A 23,513-nucleotide genomic window follows, 5' to 3' on the forward strand; every position below is an offset into this window, starting at 1 on the left:
AATGTCTTTACTTACTATTTGTATTGATGGTGGAGCATTCTCAGACCTACCGATTTTATAGGCAGCCTGTATGGATCCCTTAACAGGAAGGGAATTAGCAATGAGGCTTATTTGAAGCACAAAGCCCCCTTTCTAGGAGAAGAGAGTGGAATATACAGGACTACTTACTAGAAAAGCAGTGATGCTACACTTTTTTGGGAAATGGCTTGTCGAAAGAAAATTGGGGTAGAGGAAGATGAAAACATTTTATCACCTAACCAGGTATCTTCATAGAAAAACTTCCTGATAGTCTTTTCTATATTCTGATAAAGCGTATACATAAATAAATGAACGTCCAGCATAAGACTCAGCTGCCATCACTTACGTGTACTCAAAAATGTCAGCCCTGCCTTCCTTTTTTTTCTCTTCCTTAAATGGGTTTAGGTCTCCAACCATATACTTCCTCATTATAATTCAAGTACCATTTACTCTGTTGCGATATTTGTTATTGTTGGACTTCAGTTTACTTCTCTTATCTTTTCTGAGTAATTACTAATAATAACTAACATTTCTTAGCTGCCAGCTGTGTTTACATATATTGCCATTTATCTTTATAGCATCATGCAAAGTATTCTTTTGCAAATGAGGAAAATTAAAAATTTTAGTTTACGAATAAGGAAACTGAGCCTCAGAGGAATAAAATAACTTGCTGGAGGGCATACAAAGGTCCATCTGAAATCCTTGTCTTTCGACTCTGTCCTGCTGCCTCTGATTGTAATGCTCAGGCATTAGTGGAAAAGACAGTCTTTACTGGTCCTATTAATGCTACCAGTATGAATTTACACTCTGTACTCCTGGAGTGTTCTGTAGTCACTGCTGGCCTCCACTTAACTGTGCACAGGATTCCAACCATTTCACAAGTAGGATGCTTTGGTGTAATAATGGAGCTTCATTCCCAAAGCAATGCAAGCCTTAAAATCTAAGTCATTTATAATACTCAGTTTAGAATCTGAACTTGACCTTTAAAAGTTTTACTTACTAAAAGTATTAAGTTTTTGAAGTGGCTACCAGTTGCAGTAGGTGGGAGCAGCCCTTGTCACCCCTGACTCAGGGCCCTTGGGCACCTTTCCCAGTGAGCTCACTTCCCTCTAGACTGTGACTAAGGCAGTGAGCTGGTACAGTGGCTTTGCTCTTGGGTATTGACCATTTGTTTTGCAGAATTTGGCCCCATACTTGCAAATAAAGTGTGATGCATTTATTGCTTCTTTTATCTTACCTCCTCGTTTTCACTGACACAGTTAATGAACTTCACTTTATTTTTGGCTCTAGGACAAGTAAAATTAAAAGCAACATTTTATGGCCTGAAGCCAAAAAAGTAACTAAAAATCAGAAAAAAAAACCCATCATGATTGCTGCAAAAGCTACACCTAAATACCTCTCATTCTTCTTGCAGCTTTTTCACATTGATGGAAGGAAGGTAGGCCCAATTATGTGCATCTAAGAGAACATCCCCCCAAACAATAAACATTCATGTAACAGTTCCCTTTTTTAGGAAGCTAGAGAAAATATTGAAAACAAATGTTGATCCCTGATTACCTGGACATCTAGCTAATAGCTTTGCCTGGAAACTCCCCATTAGGATACAATAAGAATCATTTTTTAAAGTTCAGGCAAAAATAGAGTAGAGCCATTTGGGCATTAGGACATCTGCCCTTATTCCAGTTCAGTTTTATTTTATGTCCTAATTTCTGGGTTATAGTCATAGAAATCTAAGCCTGGAACAGCAAACCTTTCCAAATGTCCCCTAGACCAATACTGCTACCATTTTAATGTGCATATGAGACATTTAGAAAGCATGTTAAAGTGCAGATACTGACGCAGTACATCTGGGGTGGAGCCTAGGATTCGAATTTCTACCAAGCTTCCAGGTAATGCCCATACTGCTGGTCCATAAGTCACACTTTGAGTAGCAAGCTCTAGACTCTTCCTCTAGATGTGAGCTCCTGGACAGAAGGGATTATCTTAGTCAACTTTGTATCTCTTTTACCTTGAAATGGTAGATAATAGTGCCTGGTACGGAATGGGCATTACAAAAATATTTGTTAAATGAGAGAGAAAAATAGAGACAGAAAAAGAAGAGAGAGAAAGAGCAGTTAAGTGGTTTGAATTTAGACTTGTATTGATTGAATCCCGGTTTTACCAATAGAGCTTGTGTGACTTTGTGCTTTGACCTTCAGCTCCATGCCTGTGAGACAGGGGTAGTAGTAATACCTTTACTTCATGGGAGTGCTGGGGAGTATTAAATGTAATAGTGTTTGTAGGCTCTGCAATCAGCCAACTCAGGTTAAAATCCTGGTTCAGTGGTTTAGTTATTAGTAATGTTACTTTGGTCAAGTTACTCAATTTCTATAAAATGGAGCTAATAATATTACCAACCACATGCAACTGTAAAAATAGATGAGAAGATCGTGTAAAGTACTTGGCACAGTGCCTGGCAATAATAAGCCTTTTAGTATGAGATGAGTCTTTATCAATAAAAGTGCATCCTCTTTCTTTGGCTAGCACTTCTTTCTTGTCTACCCCAAGGAATAATAACATTGCTTTAGGTTTCGGATGATTGCTGACTATTGTTACTATAAAGCTATTAGAATGTTAGTACATTCTCCTAGCTGTATCTAGGCAAATACTCACATATCTTGATATTTATTTACTATTCTCATCTGTATGCATAGTTAGTGTTGTCATGACCCAGGGGGTATCTAACAAAGTTTGAGCGTCGCTCATTAACATTTTTCTGAAAAGAATTTGGGGCAGCTCTTATCACTACATCCTGCTTCAGCCCCGCCCCCCACCACTTTTTTTTTGATCCCTGTATATCCTTCAGAGCTTATGTACTAAATTTGTATCATTTGGGAGGATCCTTGAAAAGTTATCCCTTCTCTTCTTCTAATAATCTTTTTACACCTTAAAGAACAAGATTCAGTTACTTCTTCCTATATTCAGTTCTTGTGTCAGAAAATTCTTTCCTTGCTTTAATAGCTCCTGTTATAATTATAGTTTGGATTTCTCCTATTTTCAGTAGAGTTTATTCGCCAAGTAAGGGTTTGCCTACCTCTCAGCCTTCTCTTTAAATGCCTACTATTTTTTAATTTTTTCTTGTTCTCCAGTTTCTTTCCTCCTATTCTCTTATCCTTTTATATAGAATGTTAGAATTTCAGGGAACAAACTAGAAAAGGTCATCTAAGTTCAGTCATTTATGTTTTGTGTTATGAATCTTCAAATGAAACACTATAATCTAGTAAGAATCTGATTGGTAGAGATTAAAGTAGGAAGATTATCTTTCTATTGTATAATCCATCTTGTTCGATTATTGGTGATGTTGATTTATTTTTGGTTTTAAATAACTGCCCTGTATTGCTCAGCCTTTTGTCATACTACCTCAATATAACGTCTACTCCTTTTTAAGGCTTTGTCTATTGAAGGTTACCATAACAGCCACTGTACTATTTTGTTTGGTTTTGTTCTCAGAACAACTAGCAACCTAACAGTTGATTGAATCCTCCTTTCAGGATGCAAACTGACCCAGTGAAAACTTTTTAAATAATACCTTTATCATCCTGAGACCACATATCAAAGGTACCTTCTCCCACAGCCCATTTTTAATTGAATAAAGAGAAATTTTAACTCAACCTCTTTGCCAGAGGTCAGTGCTTTTTAACAGAAAATTGCATTTTTGGAATGGTAAGATAACAGAAATTTGTGATAAGCTGCTTGACCTAGTTATTTTGAATGGACTTTTCCATGACTGAAATGGTTGGTTTTATTTTGTTTAAAAAAAAAAGTTTACAGAAATCCAATGCAAAGATTTAAACACCAAAGAGAAGAGAAAATTGAAATATGAAGAGAGTAAAGAGGATTTCTTTAAGTTCTTCATTCATACTGAACTCGATTTCCCTGCAGCTTAAGCCACTCCCTAATTCCCAGATAGGAGATGCATATCTGTTTTATGAAGGGTTCCTCTGAGTTGCTAATGCATGGGTATATTTAAGAGGGAGCTGAGGGACTGAGAGCACTATACATCCCCTCTGGATGTCACATGAGTTCAGTAGCACAGAGTCAGAAAACTCAGTTCAAACCAGAGTACCAGAAGACTCAGGGAAGAAGAAGGTTGAATGGGCAGGAAGGCACTGGCTGAGAGGGGAGAGAGGGTCTCCTGGGTGGAGAGTGGATTCCCAGTGCTGCCGTGCACTCTCAGAATTGCCATAATCTTGTCTCAGTCCTCACCCCGTCTTGGGAAGATCATTTTGAGGAGCAGAGAGAGCTGAGCTTGAGACACTGAAGCAAAATCAAATTCAGTGGTATCTGGCATTGCAGGGTGAAGAATTTTATACTTGAAACTTTTTCAGTGGGGCAGCAAGTGAAGATTTTGGGGAAAACCTGTTAAGTCTTGTTGCAGAAAGTGCACCAGAAGAGGCAGAATCTGGGAGGAACTCCACTCGCAGTGTGTTTCAATGGTTACTCATTCCAGCAGCTCTGTCAGTCAGTTTCATCATCTTCATCCTGCAGAAGTTCTGCAGGAGAGAGCTGGCAGTCATGCAGGGGCCTTATTCTTCATCCTCTTTCATTGGGCAGGTTTGACTCTATTCACTCTATCTTGTGTTGCAATGCCTGGATCCCTTTCTTTTCTGCCCACCAGTCCTCTACCACCAATTCTGGAGACTGTGGCCAGGCCAGGGACCTTCCATCTGCCACAGGCAGTTTGTTGGTTCAGTTTGTTTGAAAATGTTCAGGCTTGTCCCTTTTTGTAAAAGTAATGGAAATTCTCTTTGGAAAAAAAGTCCCTCCACAAGAAAGGCAAATCGGGGACATTCTGGATAAAGATTTGATAGACATGAATTGATTATTAAAATGAGCCTGCTTAAATACAGTCTTTTCTTTAATGGCAGTTTTACTTTGGAAATCAATTTCATTTTGGTAAGTCCAGCACCCATGTTTCCTTGGGCTGCCTGTGTGAAAAGGAACACTGCTTTTCCATGCCCCTCTCTGGCCAGATCTGTAAACCTCAATTCTATGGAAAGATTTCATATGTTAAGGGCAAAAGAAGAGCCAAATGCTAAAGAAGTGCCAGGTTGGTCTCCAAAGATACTGCTTTCATCATGCCATTCTCTTGTAGCACTATTTCTTAGGCCTCTGGCTGTGAGTTTCCTCTGGCTAATCCCTCCCAATAATGGTTCTTCCTTCTCTGAATTCCTAATCTCATCTTAATTTCGCACAGCCTGACATTCCTATTCTGGGGTTAGCTGCGGCGGTCACTCCTGTTTCAGGAGACCAAGGTTTCCTTCACCTTCCCTTTGATCTTTCTCAGTGACTGAGCAGGTCCTAGGCAAAGGCAGATGCTGAAGGGAATAAACTGCAACTGGTGCTGCTTATACAGGCGAGGATCTCAGAGGAAGTATGTAGTATGTATATTGCCTGTATTTGGTTTATCTTGGCAAAATAATGCAAACTTGGAGAAGTAAGGCCAGGGAGAAGCCAGACCCCTGGGATTAAAGATGAAAAAGATAGGTAAATAAAGCCAAAATTAATGATGTCTATTTTTCTTTTTCTTTTTTTTAATATATCCAGAAGTTATCCTTTATTTTATTTTTTTAAGATTTTATTTATTTATTTTTAGAGAGGGAAGGGAGGGAGATAGAGAGAGAGAGAGAAACATCAATATGCGGTTGCTGGGGCTTATGGCCTGCAACCCAGGCATGTACCCTGGCTGGGAATCGAACCTGCGACACTTTGGTTCGCAGCCCGTGCTTAATCCACTGAGCTATGCCAGCCAGGAGAAATGATGTCTGTTTTTCATTGAAAATGGTTTATTCTGAAACATAGCATTATTCAAAAAAGCTTTAAAGATGTATGTTTCTTTAGCATAGTTCAGTTCAAGTGGTTTTATTTACATTTATTAGTGAAAAACTTACTGTTATTAGTTCTTACTAAGATCAGTTAATTAAATTTCCAGAAGAAGAGCTAAAAAGCTAACCTAATACATTTTACTAATACATGCAAAATTTGTCAACAAGTGGAGTTAATTTTTTAATGGTGAATATTTAAAAAATTAGAAATTGAAGCCATGCTTTTCTGATATTAATTCTGAATATGATTCTTAGAACATTCTGAATTCCTTCTATATATTTGCAGATAGTTCACTCCACTGAGCCTGTCTGAATCTCACGCATCCCAACTCTAGCCCCACGCCCTGGGAGGAATGATTAATGCCTGTTGCCCTTCTTCTGTATCTGGAGCTGTACTGAAAATTTAATTCTCCCAATAACACCATGAAATAATATAATAGTGTTACTCTAATCTCACAGAGGAAACTGAGGTAGCGTACCCAGGCCCTCACAGCTAGTAAGGATTCAAACTCACATTTAAAATCCCATGCTTTTCTTAAAGCCCTAGCTCTGCCCCTAACCATAGACTAATGCCTGGCCTTCTTGCACCCTAATTTCCCCCTCTGAACTCCTACAGCTTAGTGTCTGCATCTTCTCTTACATACCCACACATTCCCTTCATCACCTTGTCTAGTGGCGTGCATATAACCGGTGCTGAAGGAATATTTGGTGGGGAAAGAGTTGTTTCCTTTTTGCAGGGGAGACAGAATTCCTCTTTAATAACTTTATATTCCAGGAATGTGAGCTCAGAAGGAATCTTGCCTCCAGTATTCTTTTACCTGGCAGCTTTGTAGTATTTTTGGCATTATCTAATTTTTAGTTAGAGAAAAAGCTACATAAAAGTTAACATACATTGCATATAATGTTTTAATTTATTAGTATTAAAGTGTTTTGAAATTAAATTGGTAACTTTTCCTGTGTAATATGTTTTGGTAAGTAATAAACCCCTTAGATGTAATGTTAAGCTTCAGATCATTACCATGCAGTTAAATGTATTATACATGTCTTTACAGCAAATTTATTTCTGATCGTGAAAGTAGAAGAAGTCTCACAAACAGCCATTTGGAAAAAAAGAAATGTGATGAATATGTAAGTGTCATAATAATAAGTATGCTTATTTTTTTAACCACATAAATTGGGACGGATGTGTTTAATTCATGCAGCGTAGTACCAAAGGCAGCTATCTGTACTCACCAGGATACTCCTCAGGTCCTATGCATTGTCTCTGGAAACCCATTAACAAAATAACCAGACCACGAAGGAAGAATTTCTTTGAATTTAATTTACATTGGTTCCTAGTAGTGCTTTAAAGGCTTTGGTGTGATGAACAGACTTGGGGACTGTTTCGCTGAGTGTGATGTCTGTCTCTTTGTTCAGATTCCAGGAACAACCTCCTTAGGCATGTCCGTTTTCAACCTGAGCAACGCCATTATGGGCAGTGGGATTTTGGGACTCGCCTTTGCCCTGGCAAACACCGGAATCCTACTTTTTCTGTGAGTTTTGACATTGCAATATTTTTCCATTTTAAACTGTATTTTCTGTATGTATATTTCTGTTCAGACACAGAAGAAATTAGAAATATCTCCAAATAGTTTTTATTTCTTTTTATCACTAGCTTGGCTAAGTTACCAGTACATACTTTTATATTGTTTGTTTAAGTGATTTTCCAAGATGCACCTAATGTTTATAAAAAGTGAAAGGAGAAAATCTTAATAAAAAACATCGAACTGGCGTTTATAAAAAAGGATTAAAAGATTTAAAAATTGCATTTTTTTATAGGTTTGAATTCTTTACCTGTCACTTTAAACCTCAGCTAAATGGTCAAAATATTAAGAGGTATTTAATCCAACCAGTCGTCACACTGGTATTTGGATTGCTATGAGACATGTGCTATATCCAAAAGCTATTACAAATTTGTTTGTAATAAATATTCAAGAAGCATAGAAGTTGCCAGTGTTTTAAAGATGAGAAACTAGCATGTACTGTTCCTCTGAGATTCAGTGAAAAGAAAATGGGCAGTTTTCTTTTAAATTAAGTTCATCTCAAACTGTTGAGTGAAACTTCATGCCAATGTACAAAGGGCTTATTTTCGGTTGGAACAAGCTGAAGACAGATCCTAGGATTTCTACCAGGAAAATTCTCATCCAGCCTGATTCTCACCCTCTCAAACCTCAAAGGAATATATCAACGGTGCTTTGCCTGATAAGGCATAGAAGAAATTCTCCTCTCCCAGGAGTTGCCTTTTCTCCCCAGACTACACTCAGGCTCTTGATTGGTCTTGCTCAGTAGTCCTCGTTGTCAGATCATTTTGATGGGAGCATCATTTTTCATTGGTTGCAGTGACCGAAAAGGCTACTAATTTTAAAAATGGTGTATATTCCTGTATTCCTTTAGAAAGACTTAGAAAATTGTGATGGAAGTGCATTGCTTCCCATCCCATTACTTGGGGATCAGAAATGCCCATCCATGCTGCCTCTTACTGGTCCAGAGCACTAGGGATTAATCGTCTCACTTTTGTGTGTAAACCCACTAGAGGTGTCCTTCCTAGAATTAAAACAACTCTGTGTAGTGAATTCAATGCATTTTCTTCTTTATGGTTAACCTAACTCAGTAGTAAACCCAACTGTAGCTTCCTCTCTTTCTTGTAGAGTAGATCTTTCTATGTGGCCTTTCCTTTTATGTATGTATTGAGCCAAGTGCCAAGTTTTAGGGGAAAATCGCTGAGTTGGATGAAATATTTCTATTGTGATTTTGTTGTGTGTTTGAAACTCTGACCCATGAGGAGAGCTGCACTTCTGGTTTCCAGTGCACCGACATGAAACACCTTATTTCTAGTCCCAGCTCCTCTTCTGAATGCCTCTGTAGTCTTGAGCAACTTAGCCACTCTGAACTTCAATTTCCTGCTCTTTAAAACAAGGAAATTACACTAGAAAAATCTCAGAACCCTGCCAACCTCCAGAACCCTATGTTTCTATGACTATTTTTAGTCATTCCAAAGCTAGAAATATGTTCAGTTCGGAAATGTGTTTTACATTGATTTCTCTTTTTTTAGTTATTGAAATATGTCAAGTAGTTCTGTGTTAACACAGGGTAGAGTCAACTCTTATAGCTTACTTTGTGCCAGGTACTACTCTGTTTTATGCTGAATCCGTACAGGTCTACGAGATAGGTACTATTGTTTGTTCCCTGATTCACAGACAAGAGAACTGAGACAGAGAGGTTAACTATTATTTTGAAATCTCTATTTGTCACTCCCCTGGGAATTCAGTTCACCTCTCTTCTCTGCTAGACCCCTTGCTCCCTGTGTTCCAAACAGAGATAAAATTTTTGAGGGCTTCATGACTGAAAAATGTTTTTATTCTACCTTTCACCTTTGATTGGTAGTTTGGTTGGATATAGAAACTCTAGATTGGCACTAATTTTCCTTCAGAATTTTGAAAGTATTGCTTCATTGCTTTCTAGGTTTTTCTATTGTGAAGTCCTGTATGCTTCTGATTCCTGATCTTTCAAATACAGTCAGAGTTTTTGTTTTTGTGTTTTTTGTTTTTTTGTTTTTCTGGAAACTTGTCAAACCTCTTCGCTCCCACTGTTCTGCAGTTTCACTGCAGCGTGTCTCAATGGGAGCTTGTTTCATGGAGTCAGACACTTGGTGCATTCTTTTCTCTCAGAAATCCGTGCTCCTCAGTTTGGGGCGTTTCCTTACATTACTGAGTCGATGAATTCCTTCTTCTTTTTTACTCTTTCTGAAACTGTTACTGAGATTTTGGATGAGTTCTCTAATTTTTTATTCTTTTCTTTATTTTCATTTCTATCATATTTCACTGTATCTTCTGGGATATGTCCTCAATTTTCTCCATAAATATGTATTGAATGTTTTATTTCTGTCCTTGTTTATTTACAGTAGTTTTTTTTTAAAGATTTTATTTTATTTATTTATTTTTAGAGAGGGAAGGGACGGAGAAAGAGAGAGAGAGAGAAACATCAATGTGCGATTGCTGGGGGTCATGGCCTGCAACCCAGGCATGTACCCTGACTGGGAATCAAACCTGTGACACTTTGGTTTGCAGCCCGTGCCCAATCCACTGAGCTATGCTAGCCAGGGCATTATTTACAGTAGTTTTTTTTTTTTTAATTTTTAACATTATTTTGTTTCTGTTTTATGATTTCATTGCCTTCTAATGATAGTTTTCTTTGTTACGGAAAATTTCAAACATACAGTAGATATAACATTATGAAAGATTCCCATGTTTCCTTCATGGAACATGCTTGTTCAGTCACTCTCCTCACCCAGGCTGTCTTGAAGCAAATTCCAGCTATTACATACTTCCCTCCAAAAATATTTCAGTATATTTCTCTAAAATATAAGGACTGTTAAAACAACTGTATGTCATACCTAAAAAATTAACAAGTTTCTTAATATCATCAAATATCCAACCAATATTTAAATTGCTCTGATTATCTCATTTTAAAAAAAAAACAGTTGGATTGTTCAAATCAATACTCAAATAGGTCCACATAGTGCAATTGGTTGATATGTGTTTTAAGTCTCTTTTAATCTATAGGTTCCCCCATTTCTCTCCCCCACTTTTTTCCATGCAGTTTATTTGTTGAGGAAACTGAGCCATTTGTCAACAGTTTGGATGCTTCTGATTGTATTCCAGTGGTGCAAATTTGTATTTTTGTTTGTTTTGGACTCTTTCATTTTAGAATCTTTCCTCAGATTTCAGGTGGTCCTTCTTTGTCTGCTCTGTTCAAGAATGGGGAGGGTGGACAAAGTTAACTCGAGCCTGGTACGCCTTAGTGGGGCTTGTTGGCAATAGTTTCACCTGAGGTGCTGTTAATGGCTCTTTAATTGGGCAACCACCAATGTCCATTTGTCTTTGGCTCCTCGGATCACCCAGAGATCTTCTAGTCACCTGCCCCGAAGGTCTGGGCACTGCTGCCATCTCTCTGAGAAATAGGTGGAAGGAAAGGGTTGGGTGGCTCTCTCAGCATGCATGTGTTCATCCAATCCTGGTTTTCACTGAAACTCCCCCACAAGTTGTGCTGAATCCCTCACCCAGAGACTTTCATTTTATACTTTCCAGAGAATGCATCATGAGATACGAATCTTTTGCCAGGATGGGAGAGGTGCAGTCACTCAGCTTTGTGGAGTAGGTGCCTGGTCTGGTATTTCTAGCTGTTTCTTAAAAGAAGCTCAACAGATCCTCTTTGTTTTAGCCCTTCCATTGTTACCTACTTCCAGTAATGCCACCAGGGCCTTTTGGGAACTCTGTGGTATAAATTGGATTAGTCTTGGCTTTCTCCACTGCCAGTTTAAGACTCAGCTCTGCTACTTTCCAGCTTTTGAAATTTTGTTATTGTTGTCTCATGTTCTTACTATCTGAGCAGTTTTGTCCCATAAAAAAAAATCCCTCTACTGGGATATCAGGAGAGAGCAAAAGTAAATTTTTATATTCAATCTATGATTCCTGGAATTTGGTTAATTTTTAAGGAATAATTTCTTATCTCATGACTCCAAAGTTTCTGATTGAAAGCAAAGAATTGGATAAACTTGACATTTACAGTTGCAGGATGATTTCCCATGGATAAAACCATTATAGATTGTTTGGTTATTTGCAAGACACATGAATAGCAAGCACAATACACCAAATCTTCAGGTTAAAAGCTCATGAAGGTAGTTGTATATAAGGAGCCAAACTTCTCAGTTTTTCATAAAACGTAGAATGCTCCTCACTCAGAACAAGGACTCACTCTGTGTGTTGTAAAGCCAGCTGCTCCCACAGCTGCTCAAAGCCAAGAAGCAGTTGGCAGGATCAAGATACTTCATCTGGTACAGGGCCCCGTTCCAGACGCCTATTGGCCAACACGGAGGAGGACTCCAAGCTTGCCCAGGCGTCTTTAGAAAACCAGCTGGGAAGGCTCCTCTGTGTCTCCCTGAGGCTGGGTGCGGGCTCTTCATGGGGCTCATCTGGAAACTTGCTGGCGTGATTTCTTTCTCTCGGATGAGTTTGGGCCTCATTTTTTTTTGACCTAACCACAATGGCTGTCCTCCCTCTTTAACACACATCTGATTCAACTGGGGCAGATTCGGGGAGTTCTGCCCTATTGTAAGCATGCTGTGAGGTTTTGTGTTTTCCTGAATCCTGAGGCCTTATAATTCTATCTGAGGAATAGGAGGTATGGTCGGGAATCTCAGTTCATAGCGGTTCTGAAGGTCTGTGTTTGCTGTTGGAAACGCAAAGGGGCTGTGTCCTGAAGCAGCAGTTCGGGAGTGTGCTGAGAGAGGCACAAGTCCTCCGCGGTGAAGCGCACCTGTTGCATTGAGCGTCCCTAAGGGTTGCACCCAAGGAAAAGGCAATGGGTTCTGAAGAAACCTCCTTCCACTGTAACTTCGTTTTCTACTGTTAATCTTTTTACACAGTTTTTGTGTAATTCCATCAAAGCAAAAGTAGGGACTGGCATGAAAAGTGAATATTGGCATGGAAGAATGATGGGTTTGGTTATGTTTTATATTACTATCTCCCTCACCCCAGCCCAAAACAGAAAAGTTACATTTTCTAAAGATTTCTACAAAAGCCATATATTTTGTAGAAAATGAATCTCTTTAGAACATATCATCTCCTCATAGTGCTAGGCAAATCAGAGATTTATTGTACCATACAGAATTTGATAAAGCAACAAGTGCTTTATATTTTTCCATAACTTTTTAGCATGTATTATTATTTATTATTATTTTAATAATGTAGCCCTTAAGTTTAAAATTATGAAAAAGAAAAATGTAATTCATTACACTTTTGAGAGCTCAAAAAGATATAGTTTATTGTAAACACCGAGCTTGTGAACAATCTGCTTGGAGTGGTGATTGTAAAACAACATCTGTATAAAACAATAGTTTAAATTTTATTTTGATTGATTATAATCCCAGACTTTTGTAGGTCTCATTTTCCATTTTCTATCTCACTTGGGTTGTGTTTGTGAGAATAAAGAAGATAATGTATCTAAAAGCACATTTGGAAAAGTGGCATGTAAGACAACATTTATTAATTAATATTAACCCCATAGGGCTGCTATGTATGAGAAGTTAATGAGTGTGTGCATGTATGTGTGTGAGAAAGAGAGAGAGTGCGAGTATGAGCACACCAGTATATAGTAACACTACATAGTAAATATTGATTAAAGTATTAATGAGGTAGTCACTATAATGGTTAAAATTTATAGAACAGTAACTATACAGGGTGGGGCAAAAGCAGGTTTACAGTTGTGAGTACATGAAACACAGAGTTTATTCTTATATTATTGTTAGTTACTGTAATATTTTCCATATGAACAACTGTAAACCTACTTTTTTACCCCTCCCTGTGTATGTCATATTATCTCACTTAATCCCCACCAACAGCACTGTGAATATCAGTGCCATTTTACCGATGAAGTAACTAAGGCTTGACAACGACTTAGAAAGTAGAGGTGCCAGAGTTCATCCAGGTTTTCTTGACCCTGGAGCCTGTGTGATCTGAAGCACTGCTTCCTTTCAGTGATGGCTTATTCAGAAACCAAACTTGTGTTACTCATGTACATCATGAGAGAAATTAAGTTCTTATCAGTGGAAACTTGCAAGTTGATACTTTGCTTTTAAATCACCTTGTAAAATCAATCAGTATTCCTGAATTATATTTTACTACTGCTCCACCAAGAGCTCTCGCCTTTGTTGTCATGAAAGAAGTTCTGCAGCATCGAGTGCACCAAATCGTAGATGGGGTGCCCATGTTCCCGGCCGTGGCAGTAACGTACGTGCCTGAAGTACATTGCAAAACCAATAAACCTTCCGAACTGTTTCACATTTGTCACAGCTGCGCCTGACATTGTCTCATGTGCTATGTAAGGTTTCCTGCTGCCTTCTGTAGCCCTTGGATGTAATTCCTTCTAAGGGTTTAACTAAACTTTTTATGCTTAATAAAAACCAAGTTACACCAAAGTCAAATAATACCAGGTCCTGCTATTATTTGGTAATATGTGGGAATTGGTTCAATAGCCATAGTGGTTTCATAAAGTAAACTATTTAAAAGAATAAAATAGACTGATGTGTACTAGTACGGCAAAATTCCCCCGAAGTGTTATTATGTAAAACAAGCTGAATAGTGGGTGTGGTGAGCACGGAGTGAGATCGTGCGTGTGTGTGCGCACAGACTGTTGGGGAGGGTTCAGGGAAAACTGTTGACCGTGGTTCCTTGTGAAGAGTGACTCAGGCTCTGGGGATGGAGTGGGAGTGGAAAGTTTATAGTCTTTAAATTACCTTTTCTTTTACCATGGTCTTTTATGGAAAGAAACTACTAAAGACACCTGTTTTTTAGAGAACTTAAAACCAGTGCAATGAGACTTTTTCCTTTTCCTCTTACCTACAGCACACTTGAGGAGAAAAATATCTTCAGTGTAGATATTTGGACCATGAGAGCTAGAATGAGAAATTGGTGCTGTGCCACCTGTTCCAAACTATATTTTCAACCTTGTCTGCCTTCAGACTGCCTCTGCACCAGCTACACTTGACCTCCCTCTTTTCTGCAGAGGCCACCTGCACCGTGCCTCTCACCTCGGCCTTTCCCCCCACTCCTCTCCCATGCTGTGGGGATGGATGTGCCTTCCTATGGTACAGCCTGATGGTCCTGTAATGCCCAGGTCAGAAACTATCTCCTAAAATGTCTCTGATTCTTCAAGATGGAAAGCATTATTTAGGCATAAGTTTTCCTTTCCCTATCAAATTCTGAGCCCTACAAAGGTAGGATTAATCTCTAATTCTTCTTTGTTGAATTCATGCCTGTCCCCCAACAAGATCTAAAACAGTGCTTGCCTATGGTTGATTCTCAAGAATGTTTCACTCAAATAAATGAATGAGTGAATGAAGAAATAAGAATTAGATTTTGCAAGACCAAAAACAAGGCTTTGGGGCAAAACAATGGCTCTTGTAGTTGTTGCAAACTTATTAGAGGAAAATAAAATTAACTGAAAGGTTTAGCTCACCCTCAAATTTTAAGTAGGCTATGGAGATGTAATGATAATAATCATAAGGTTACTGCAGTTACTTTCCTTTGTCTGAAAATTCTAAATAGTTCAGAGTCCATTAAGAAAGACTATTGAAGGTTAGTGTTGCATGGCTGAAAGGGCATCCATTGTTAAGTGGATATTTGCACAAAGGATAATAGTTGTCATTGTCAGTTTGCAGCAATTACCTTCAATTATGTAGATTGTTTGCTTCAATTGTAGGTGAATTCTCTCTCTCTGAATATTTATTTATTTATTTTATAACATTTTTTTTCTAAGATTTTATTTATTTATTTTTAGAGAGGGGAGGGGAGGAGGAGAGAGAGACAGACAGACAGGGAGAGGGAGAGAGAAAGAGAAACATCAATGTGCAGTTGCTGGGGGTTATGGCCTGCAACCCAGGAATGTACCCTTGCTGGGAATCGAACCTGGGACACTTTGGTTCATAGTCCGCGCTCAATCCACTGAGCTACGCCAGCCAGGCTGAATATTTCCATTTCCATTATCTTTCCACCAAAAAGATGCAGCCTTGTGTTGTCCATAATTACAGTGTTTATAAAATAAACTAGTAAGTAGCCATGCTAGTAGTAAAGGTCTCATGTGAAAAATAAGGGTCTCTGTAAACTAAGATCAGATTGTCAGGTGCCTTCTTGCTTTAAAGTCTGTTTTACAGTTGAGCCTGCATTAGGGAGAGACAGAAATGGACCTGGAACATAGACTCATCAACACATTGCCCTGAGTACTGTTCATATTTTACAGGTATTTGATCATTGCTGTTGTGTTGCAGAAATAAATTTCTCATTGTCAGGTTTGTATTCTTAAATCAATGCATCTACACAGCTCTCTGAAGTCTCGACATCTTTTTAAGCAAATTCTACTAAATTGGAGTGAAATTGCAATGTACCTTTGGAAGTACATGTTCCTGAGCTGTCATGGCCTTATTACTTTACATATATTACAAAGAGTTAGGTCACACCCACCAAGACGGTGATGTTGCTCTTAGCAGTGACAAAGATGGTTTGTGCAATTTTCTCAAGTTATTCCTTTAAATGTTACATTGCCTTTTCTGTGCACTCCTAAGCCAGAAGTTCTCTGCCTCACAAGGAAAAACCAAACTGGATCTTGTGATATAAAAACAGGGCAAGAGAGGAAGTCAATAAGGAAACCCTGCTCTTCCGGATGATCCTAGGAGGTCCATGGATATAGTTATATTTGTCTTCTGTCTTGTCAGTCAGTTACTTGTTTTTAAAATTCTTTGAGTTATGGTCACTGCTCCTTAGAAATGATCTGAAGAGAAAATTGTCCTTCAGCTGGCAGCAAAAATCATGGGCATCAGAGTCTCTTGTTTGGGAATAATAATACTGGAAGGGGAGAAATGGCACATTCAGGCTTGCCAACATTTGAAATACATGAAAAAAGGACAGTGCAGTGCCACTGGATTCTATTGAAATGCATTGGATTAAGAAGCTTCTCAAAAATAGGGAAATAAGGAAGTGGTGAGGGTTGTGCCAAAAATGAGTGCCTATTTTGTAAACAGAAAGAGCTGGCATTCGTAGCAGATGAGTTCCACTCATAGTTTGTAAAAGTTGAGCGGTTATGCTTAGCTGGTGAGTCATCTAAGATTTGTCTGATAAGGGCTTCCAAGAAGTCAGTTCTCTCCGCCCCAGAGAGGTGTGTGTCTGCGCACGCATGTGCAAGAGAGGCACGCGGAGCTCAAGCCTGTCGATGTTCAGTTGCCTCCAGTCCATTCTGGAGCATTTCTTAGCCTGCAAGAAGCAACTAAACTATACTAAGGTTTTAATAGTAGTATTTACCTCACAATGCACAGAAAAACGCCTTTTCCGTTCACTGTCCTGGGTTAGAGTGGGCCAAGTGTGCATCAGCACAATAGGTCAGTAGAGTTCAGAGTTTGGATTTTCAAGGTTAACTTGAACTTTTGTTACGGAGTGGTAGTTGGTTCAGTAGACTGGAAAAACTGCCCCTGTGTGGGCCAGTCAGTTTGGCTTTGTTCTATGGCCACAGGCTTCACCTTACACGTTATCACCGATCTACATCTGTATCAGCAAACTGCAGCCTACAGATCAAAGCCACTTGCAGCCTCTTTTTATATGGCTTGCTAGTGGAGAATGGCTTTTACTTTTTTAAGATAAAAATAAAATAAGATAGTTATAAAGTATATATTGTATCATGGGATCTTTATAACAACTGTATTTATCATCCTTGTTTTATACATAAAGAAAGTAAGATTCACAGAAGCTAAGTAATAGCCTCTGGAGGACACCAACAATGCCTCTGGTGGGAAGCGGGGAGGGAGGACAGCAAGCCCCAGGAGTGTTCTGCCTCTCCCCTCTCCTTGGATGCACACCATTACCGCAGAAACAGCGGGGAAGTATGAATGAAGCCCCATATCCATCATTCCTAATGGAATCAAAGTCCCAAATACTCACCGAGTACAGCACATTCCTTTATTTAATGGTCATGTGGAATTTTTCTATCATTGAGGGGTTACACGTTTACAGTATGACAAAGAGGGCATCATTTTGAAAGGTAAGGTCTACGTTTGAAGAAAAGGGAAATCAGTCAATCCTTGTGGAATGGAAGAAGAGGAAGGGAGCTCATGTTAAGAGTTATAAATGGAGCACCCACAAAACCACAGTCCTCTACTAACGACTATAGGCAAAAACAGGAAGCGCTGGGGCATGTGACTGTGTTTCTTGCTGGTACACCTTCCTCATTTAGACTCAAGCCGCCTCCTAACTTGTTTAACCTCACAAAGTACCACTTAAACTGACAAATTCTATTTCTGTTTGCATACCTCTTTAAAATACTTCTTTCTTTTTAGGATTTTGTTAGAAACTATTTGATTTGGTCATCAGCAATACATATTTCCTTCTCTAGACAAAACAAAATACTTAACCAACAGTGAGGCTATTTTAAGAGCAGCTCTGCACTGAAGAGTTTGAATTTACCTACAAGGAAAACCATAGAAGGAACAGTACAGATAACTGACTACCACCTGTTCCCTGCCCAGCCTTTTAAAACCATCTCTTTTGTTCCCTAGTTCAATCTGTAACTATTGCAAATAATCACATGCTGTCAGATCCTAGTGTGCTAGTCCTCTGACCCTCAGGTTGTTGAAATTTAGTCAGGATTCAGTGACTAAGAAGTCCACTTTGGGACTGAATGATTATATTGTTTCTGCTCCTTTTCATAAATATTTTGTGAACTCTTTAAATGAAATAGGGGCTGTATTAATGAGCTTGGGACTTACCCCCCCCCACACACACACTAAAGGTTTAGAATAATACTATCATTTGAAAGGCTATTTATATTTTTTGTTTCAATACTTTTATTATAAAAGTAAGATAATCATTGAAGACTTTTTTGAAAATGCATAAAATACATACAATAAAGTATAAAGAAATCATTCAAAGTCTCACTGTGAAAACACAAGCTCTGTTAACATTTCTATATATTTTATTCTTTTTTTTTTTTGTCTTCTGCTTCAGTCTAGCCTTTTATACTGTCATTCCCTCATGTCCTCTGCACACAGGCCTGTGGCAGACAGCATAGCGTAGTGGTGAGGACTTCGGAGTCTAACACCAGGCCTTGAGGGCTCTGATGGTATGTGGCCTTAGAAAAAATATTCACCCTCTCTGAACTTCAGTTTCCTTATCTGTAAAATAGATGGCAATCGTACTGCTCAGAAGTGAAATGTTTTTTAAAGTGCTTGGGAGGGGCCTGACATAGTGACTCTCCCTAAATTTAACTTTAGTAATGATCAAGAAAGTGTTTAATGGATTGTATTGAATTCCCATTAAAGTACATAAAGCTCTAGGAAGTACATTTGTATATAAAACATAATTTTGAATTTTTTTAACTATTTAAAATTTTCGCATGACTTAGGAACCCGGGACATACCTCATTTCCCTCCACCCCTCCCACTTGAGCTCTCATTAAACCAACAACCCTCTCTCCATGTCGCCTTTCCTCTCCACGTAAGCCTCCCACCAGCACAGCTGCCCTGGGTCAGGAGCCACGTGGCACCACGCCGCCTCTGCAGTTACCCTGCTTCTGACCACAACCTTTCTACTCCCGAGATCCTGCCTTGGAAACTCCCACTGCACCTGCCCTTGAATGTCGTGGAGAACCCCTGGTCTGTGTTTCCTTCCCTGTTCAGCTTGGATGTCACGTCCCTCACTTAAACCCCTCTCTTGCCCACATCCTACATTTCCTTTCTCCACTGGCTCTCTGTCACACTAGCCTGGGAGACCCCTGAGTCTGATCATTCTCAGTTGGCTTCTCCAAGACGCCCAGAACGTCCCTCATCCCCAGCTACTGCTGTGCTCTCTTCAGCAGTGTCTTTAAAGCTTTACTCACTCTGTACAGCTGTTTCCCTTGGGAAAAGTTGGAGGTGGGATGGAAGAGCAGGGAGAGTCAGTGGTGGTAAGAGATGAATGAGGAAGTGCAGACGTGGGGAGACAGCTTGGAAATGTAGAAGGAAGGTAAGAGGTAGGAGAGAGCTGGGGAGAGACCAGTAACAGTGGGAAGGACTGGAGAAAGATGGTTGGCCAGTAAACATGTGCTTACTACAGTTTATCCAATTCCCTTGCACTGAAGTTTTCTATCTTCTTGTAAATGTGTTGCCTCATCCAGCATAGATGTCCATGAGTTTTGGAGTGAGGGCCTAAGGATCAGTGGGAGATGCTGATAGATAAAAGCAGGACTAGCAATAAAGACCACTTTCCTCCAGTGTGGGGAGTTTTTATGTGGACTTTCTGCTTATCTAATTGAGGGAGGTAAAAGTTTTATACTTTTAACTAGGTTTAGATAAGGAAGAAATTATATAGTGTGATGAGCCTCATATCCCTTTAGGAAGGATAGAGACATAGCCGGGAGAGGAGGGATGTGGAGTTGAAAATAATTCAAAAATACGTATGTTGGTGCAGTAAGTAATGCCCTGGTGCCCTGAGGAAGCCAACCAAAGAAGTAGATGAGACCCTGCTTCCACACTGAGGGCCAGTCAGTGTCTCACAGGAATGACAAAAGTTCAGCTGTAAATGTGCAGCTCTGGGGTCCGTGTCACAGGTAATCACACAGTAAAGCTGGCACGGCACCCCACCTACAGACAGTGTGGCAGGTGATTCGGTGCTAATTTAGCGGTTGCGAGAATCAGAAACTCTGAGGTGTACATACCACAGGGCCAGAGCTCACAGCTTTAAATCCTTGCGGCCCCAAGTGTGGCCGTGGACCAGCAGCTTTGGCTTTACTGGGGAGCTTGTTAGCCATGCAGAAGCTCAGGTCCCACCTTAGACCTACTGCAGTAGGATCTGCATTTTTACAAGATCCCAACATAACTTACATATGCACATTAAAGTCTGAGAAGAGCTGCTAATCTCTGGCAGAGTCATGCTGGGGAAGATTGGTGAGGGTTCTGTATTTTGAGACCAACGGGGCCTGGAAGTGGTGAATGCACTCACCTGCGTGGCAGCCCCGCACACACCCGCCTGTGCTATTTCTGGACCCGCCGCAGTGATGCCGCTCCACCCCCACCTCTTCCAAGGGCTCTGATGCTGGGAGGGGCATATGTCATGTGATCTGTCATTCTATAGCGAGGCTTTTAATTTCAGTAGTCTCATCTCCCAGGTTTTGGTTTTCTTTTAAAATTTATTTTGGAGATACAATTTATAAACAATAAAATGTCCCAGTTGAAAGGATAAGATCTGATACATTTACCCAAACTACAGTTGTGAAATCACCAGTACAATCACTGTGTACAACATTTCAATCTCCTGAAATGTTTTGATTCCACTTATTGTCACAACTTTCCATTTTATTAGCATTTGGTACTTTAAAAAATGAAATTTATTATAATATTATCTATATAATCTTTGGGTTAAATTGGGGAAAAACAAACAATTGCAGTCTTATCAATATGATTCAAAACAAGGATGAAGAAATATGTTTAAAATAGATATTTAGGTGTGCATTGTGTAAGGTATGAGTCAAAATTTTCTTGGAGCAAATAGAGTAAATGTATCTAAGACCAGGGTCAGGGCTATTTAAGCAATCATGGCAGGTAGGACTATTACCAGAGGACTGGAAATGGGCAAATGTCATCCCAGCTTTCAAAAGAGCCCAAGCAATTGTAAAATAAATTATTAAATAGCTTTTTATGTGCAATTACTGCAGAAAATAATGTTCCATGAAGGCCAATAGGGTTTTCCTAAATAGTCATGCTAAACCAACTTCATCTTCCAAGATAAGTGAATGAGTAGGTCATAAGACTCTCTTAGGCAGAATGTATCTTGATTTAAGCAAGATATTTGGCACGGTCCCACATGACTTACAAAGTCATTCTGATGTTTGCAAGTTCACTTATTCTTAGCCAGGAATCTGCTGTGCGCTGTGTTTGATGTTGTGTGTAAATAAGACAGGCTGTGGCTGTGAATTAAATCATTACGGCCTGTCCAACTGTCCAGTCATAGAGAACATAATAAAGCAATATAATGAAGTGATTACTCTTGCTGCTGGGTGGAGGATGGATCAGAGGGGGCAAGAAAAGGGAGACGGGTAGAGATTATCACGGTTGCCCAGAAATTAAAGGTTGCTGGTATTAGGATAGTGGCAATGGAGATGGAAGGCAGGGAGGAAGCATATAGATTTGGGATATATTTTGGAGGCAGAAATGACAGGACACTTGCCAGTGACTTAGATATGAAGGATGAGAGTAGTTGGGACATCAAAGACGACTTCCAGGTTTCTGGCTTGAGCAGTTGGCTGGATGAGGAGCCATTTTCCAGATGGTCTTGTTCTATTCATAGTCCCAGCGACTTGGATGAAATCCGATTCAAGATATAAAGCCCGATGAGGTCGTTGATACATTAGTAAAAAGGATCAACAATTTTTAAAAATCACAAGACTGGAAATATAAAATGGAATGGAAATAAGTACAGGGGGTAAAGAGTAGGCAGGATAGGACTTGGAAGATTAGCCTAACAGCAGCTCACACCAGAAGCTCAGTAAGAATGAGAAGTATGACACGGAAGCCATGGGAATGAATACTGAAACAGATTGCCTTAAGAGAAGCATGATGTCCGACTCAAATTAATTATTTTACCATGTTTTGCACTGTTGAGACCAAAACCAATGTGGTGGCATTGTACTTCTCCAGGCCCACAGTCATTAAAAAAGGATGCTTGAGAACCTAGACCATGACTGAGACATAAACAGCCTGAACTCTCCATCACAGGATGAGCAGCCTGAAGAATTAGAGATGTTGAAGTCAAAAAGCACAGTCCTGAAATGAGTGCCGTCAGATGGACTGTTAGGTGGAAGCGGATTTAGATTTCAAGTAGATTCGAGTGGGTCCAGAGAGTAAAATGAAGACCCCGGGGTAGAAAAAGCTACAGTAGTTTTAGCTCGGCCTCAGTCCCAATGTCTAGCCCTTTCCAGAAACCGGACGGGTTGTGTGTGTGTGTGCCCTGTCAGAAGACATTTAGCAAACCCTGATGCCTGTGTGTGGGCATGGAGCATGAAAGTTTCCTGTCCTGGGTGAAAAGCTGGGCAGGGTTGTCTCCCAGGTGTCTCCCTATTCCAGGAGTCTAGAAGTGTGTTTCTTAACCAGCCTCTTTCTTCTCAGGAGACACGAAGTCTCCTAGGATGTCCTTGCACCACCTCTTCCAAAGTGATGCTGACACAAGGCTCTCAAAAGTTCCCTGGACACATTCTGCAGAAGACTAACTCTCCTGCCACTGCTTCCCCAGGGCCCGGGTCCAGTTACATGTTCCAGGTCCCTGTCTCTTCAAGGCCGAATGTTAGCTGTGAAATATCAACACCCTGACAACTCAGATTCCATGTTGTTGAGGTTTAGTTCCCATTGAAATGTTTTTTTCAGCAAGCAGCTTTTGCCCCATCCATATGAAAACTTTAAATCAATGATTAGAAGTGTGAAAGCTTACATGATATTCAGATGAAATGAAAAAAATAAATCATTAGTATTCCTCTTAGCACAGGAATACCAGTCCATGTTTCTCTTCCTGGAAACCATAATTATATGTACAAATCTCTGAGTGGACAAATAGGGACACCATCTTGCCAGAATAGAAGCAGTGTTCCAATAAGTCATTGTATTCTCTCGAGTCATTCCTCTTTTTTTTTAAATTACTATTACTATTATTGAATTCTCTTGGAAACAAAAATCTCCTACCCCAAGAGGGAAAAAGTTACCAGAGGATACTAAAAAGTATTTAAGTTAAAAAAAAATAAATTTGATTACTCTAAAATTCTTAGACAATCATATTGACTTGCTACTGTTTTTAATTAAATTTATTGGGGTGACATTGGTTAATAACATTATAAAAGTTTCAAGTGTACAATTCTGTAATTGCCTTGTGTGCCCCCCACCCGAAGTCCCTCTGTCACTGTGTAGTTGACCCCTTTACTCTCTTTATCTTCCCTCACTCCCCCTCCCCTCTGGTAACCACCCTCCTGTTGTCCCTGTCTCCGAGTTTGTCTCCTGTGTCGCTGCCACCTCTGACTGCACCCTCTTAAGCT

At 39.6% G+C, this 23,513-nt stretch overlaps 1 protein-coding gene across 4 annotated transcripts in view; it reads left to right on the plus strand.

Annotated features, from left to right (window-relative positions):
- Positions 1-23,513, plus strand: part of SLC38A1 (solute carrier family 38 member 1) — a 69,656-nt gene that overhangs the window by 25,283 nt on the left and 20,860 nt on the right. For all 4 annotated transcript variants that reach the window (XM_028532088.2, XM_028532089.2, XM_036019140.1 and 1 more), the window contains 2 exons: positions 6,935-7,010; positions 7,299-7,414. In XM_028532088.2, the coding sequence (XP_028387889.1) occupies positions 6,935-7,010; positions 7,299-7,414 (192 nt within the window). The remainder of the gene's footprint in view (positions 1-6,934; positions 7,011-7,298; positions 7,415-23,513) is intronic.

Source organism: Phyllostomus discolor, chromosome 2 (genome assembly GCF_004126475.2).
Source record: "Phyllostomus discolor isolate MPI-MPIP mPhyDis1 chromosome 2, mPhyDis1.pri.v3, whole genome shotgun sequence".
Lineage (NCBI taxonomy): Eukaryota > Metazoa > Chordata > Mammalia > Chiroptera > Phyllostomidae > Phyllostomus > Phyllostomus discolor.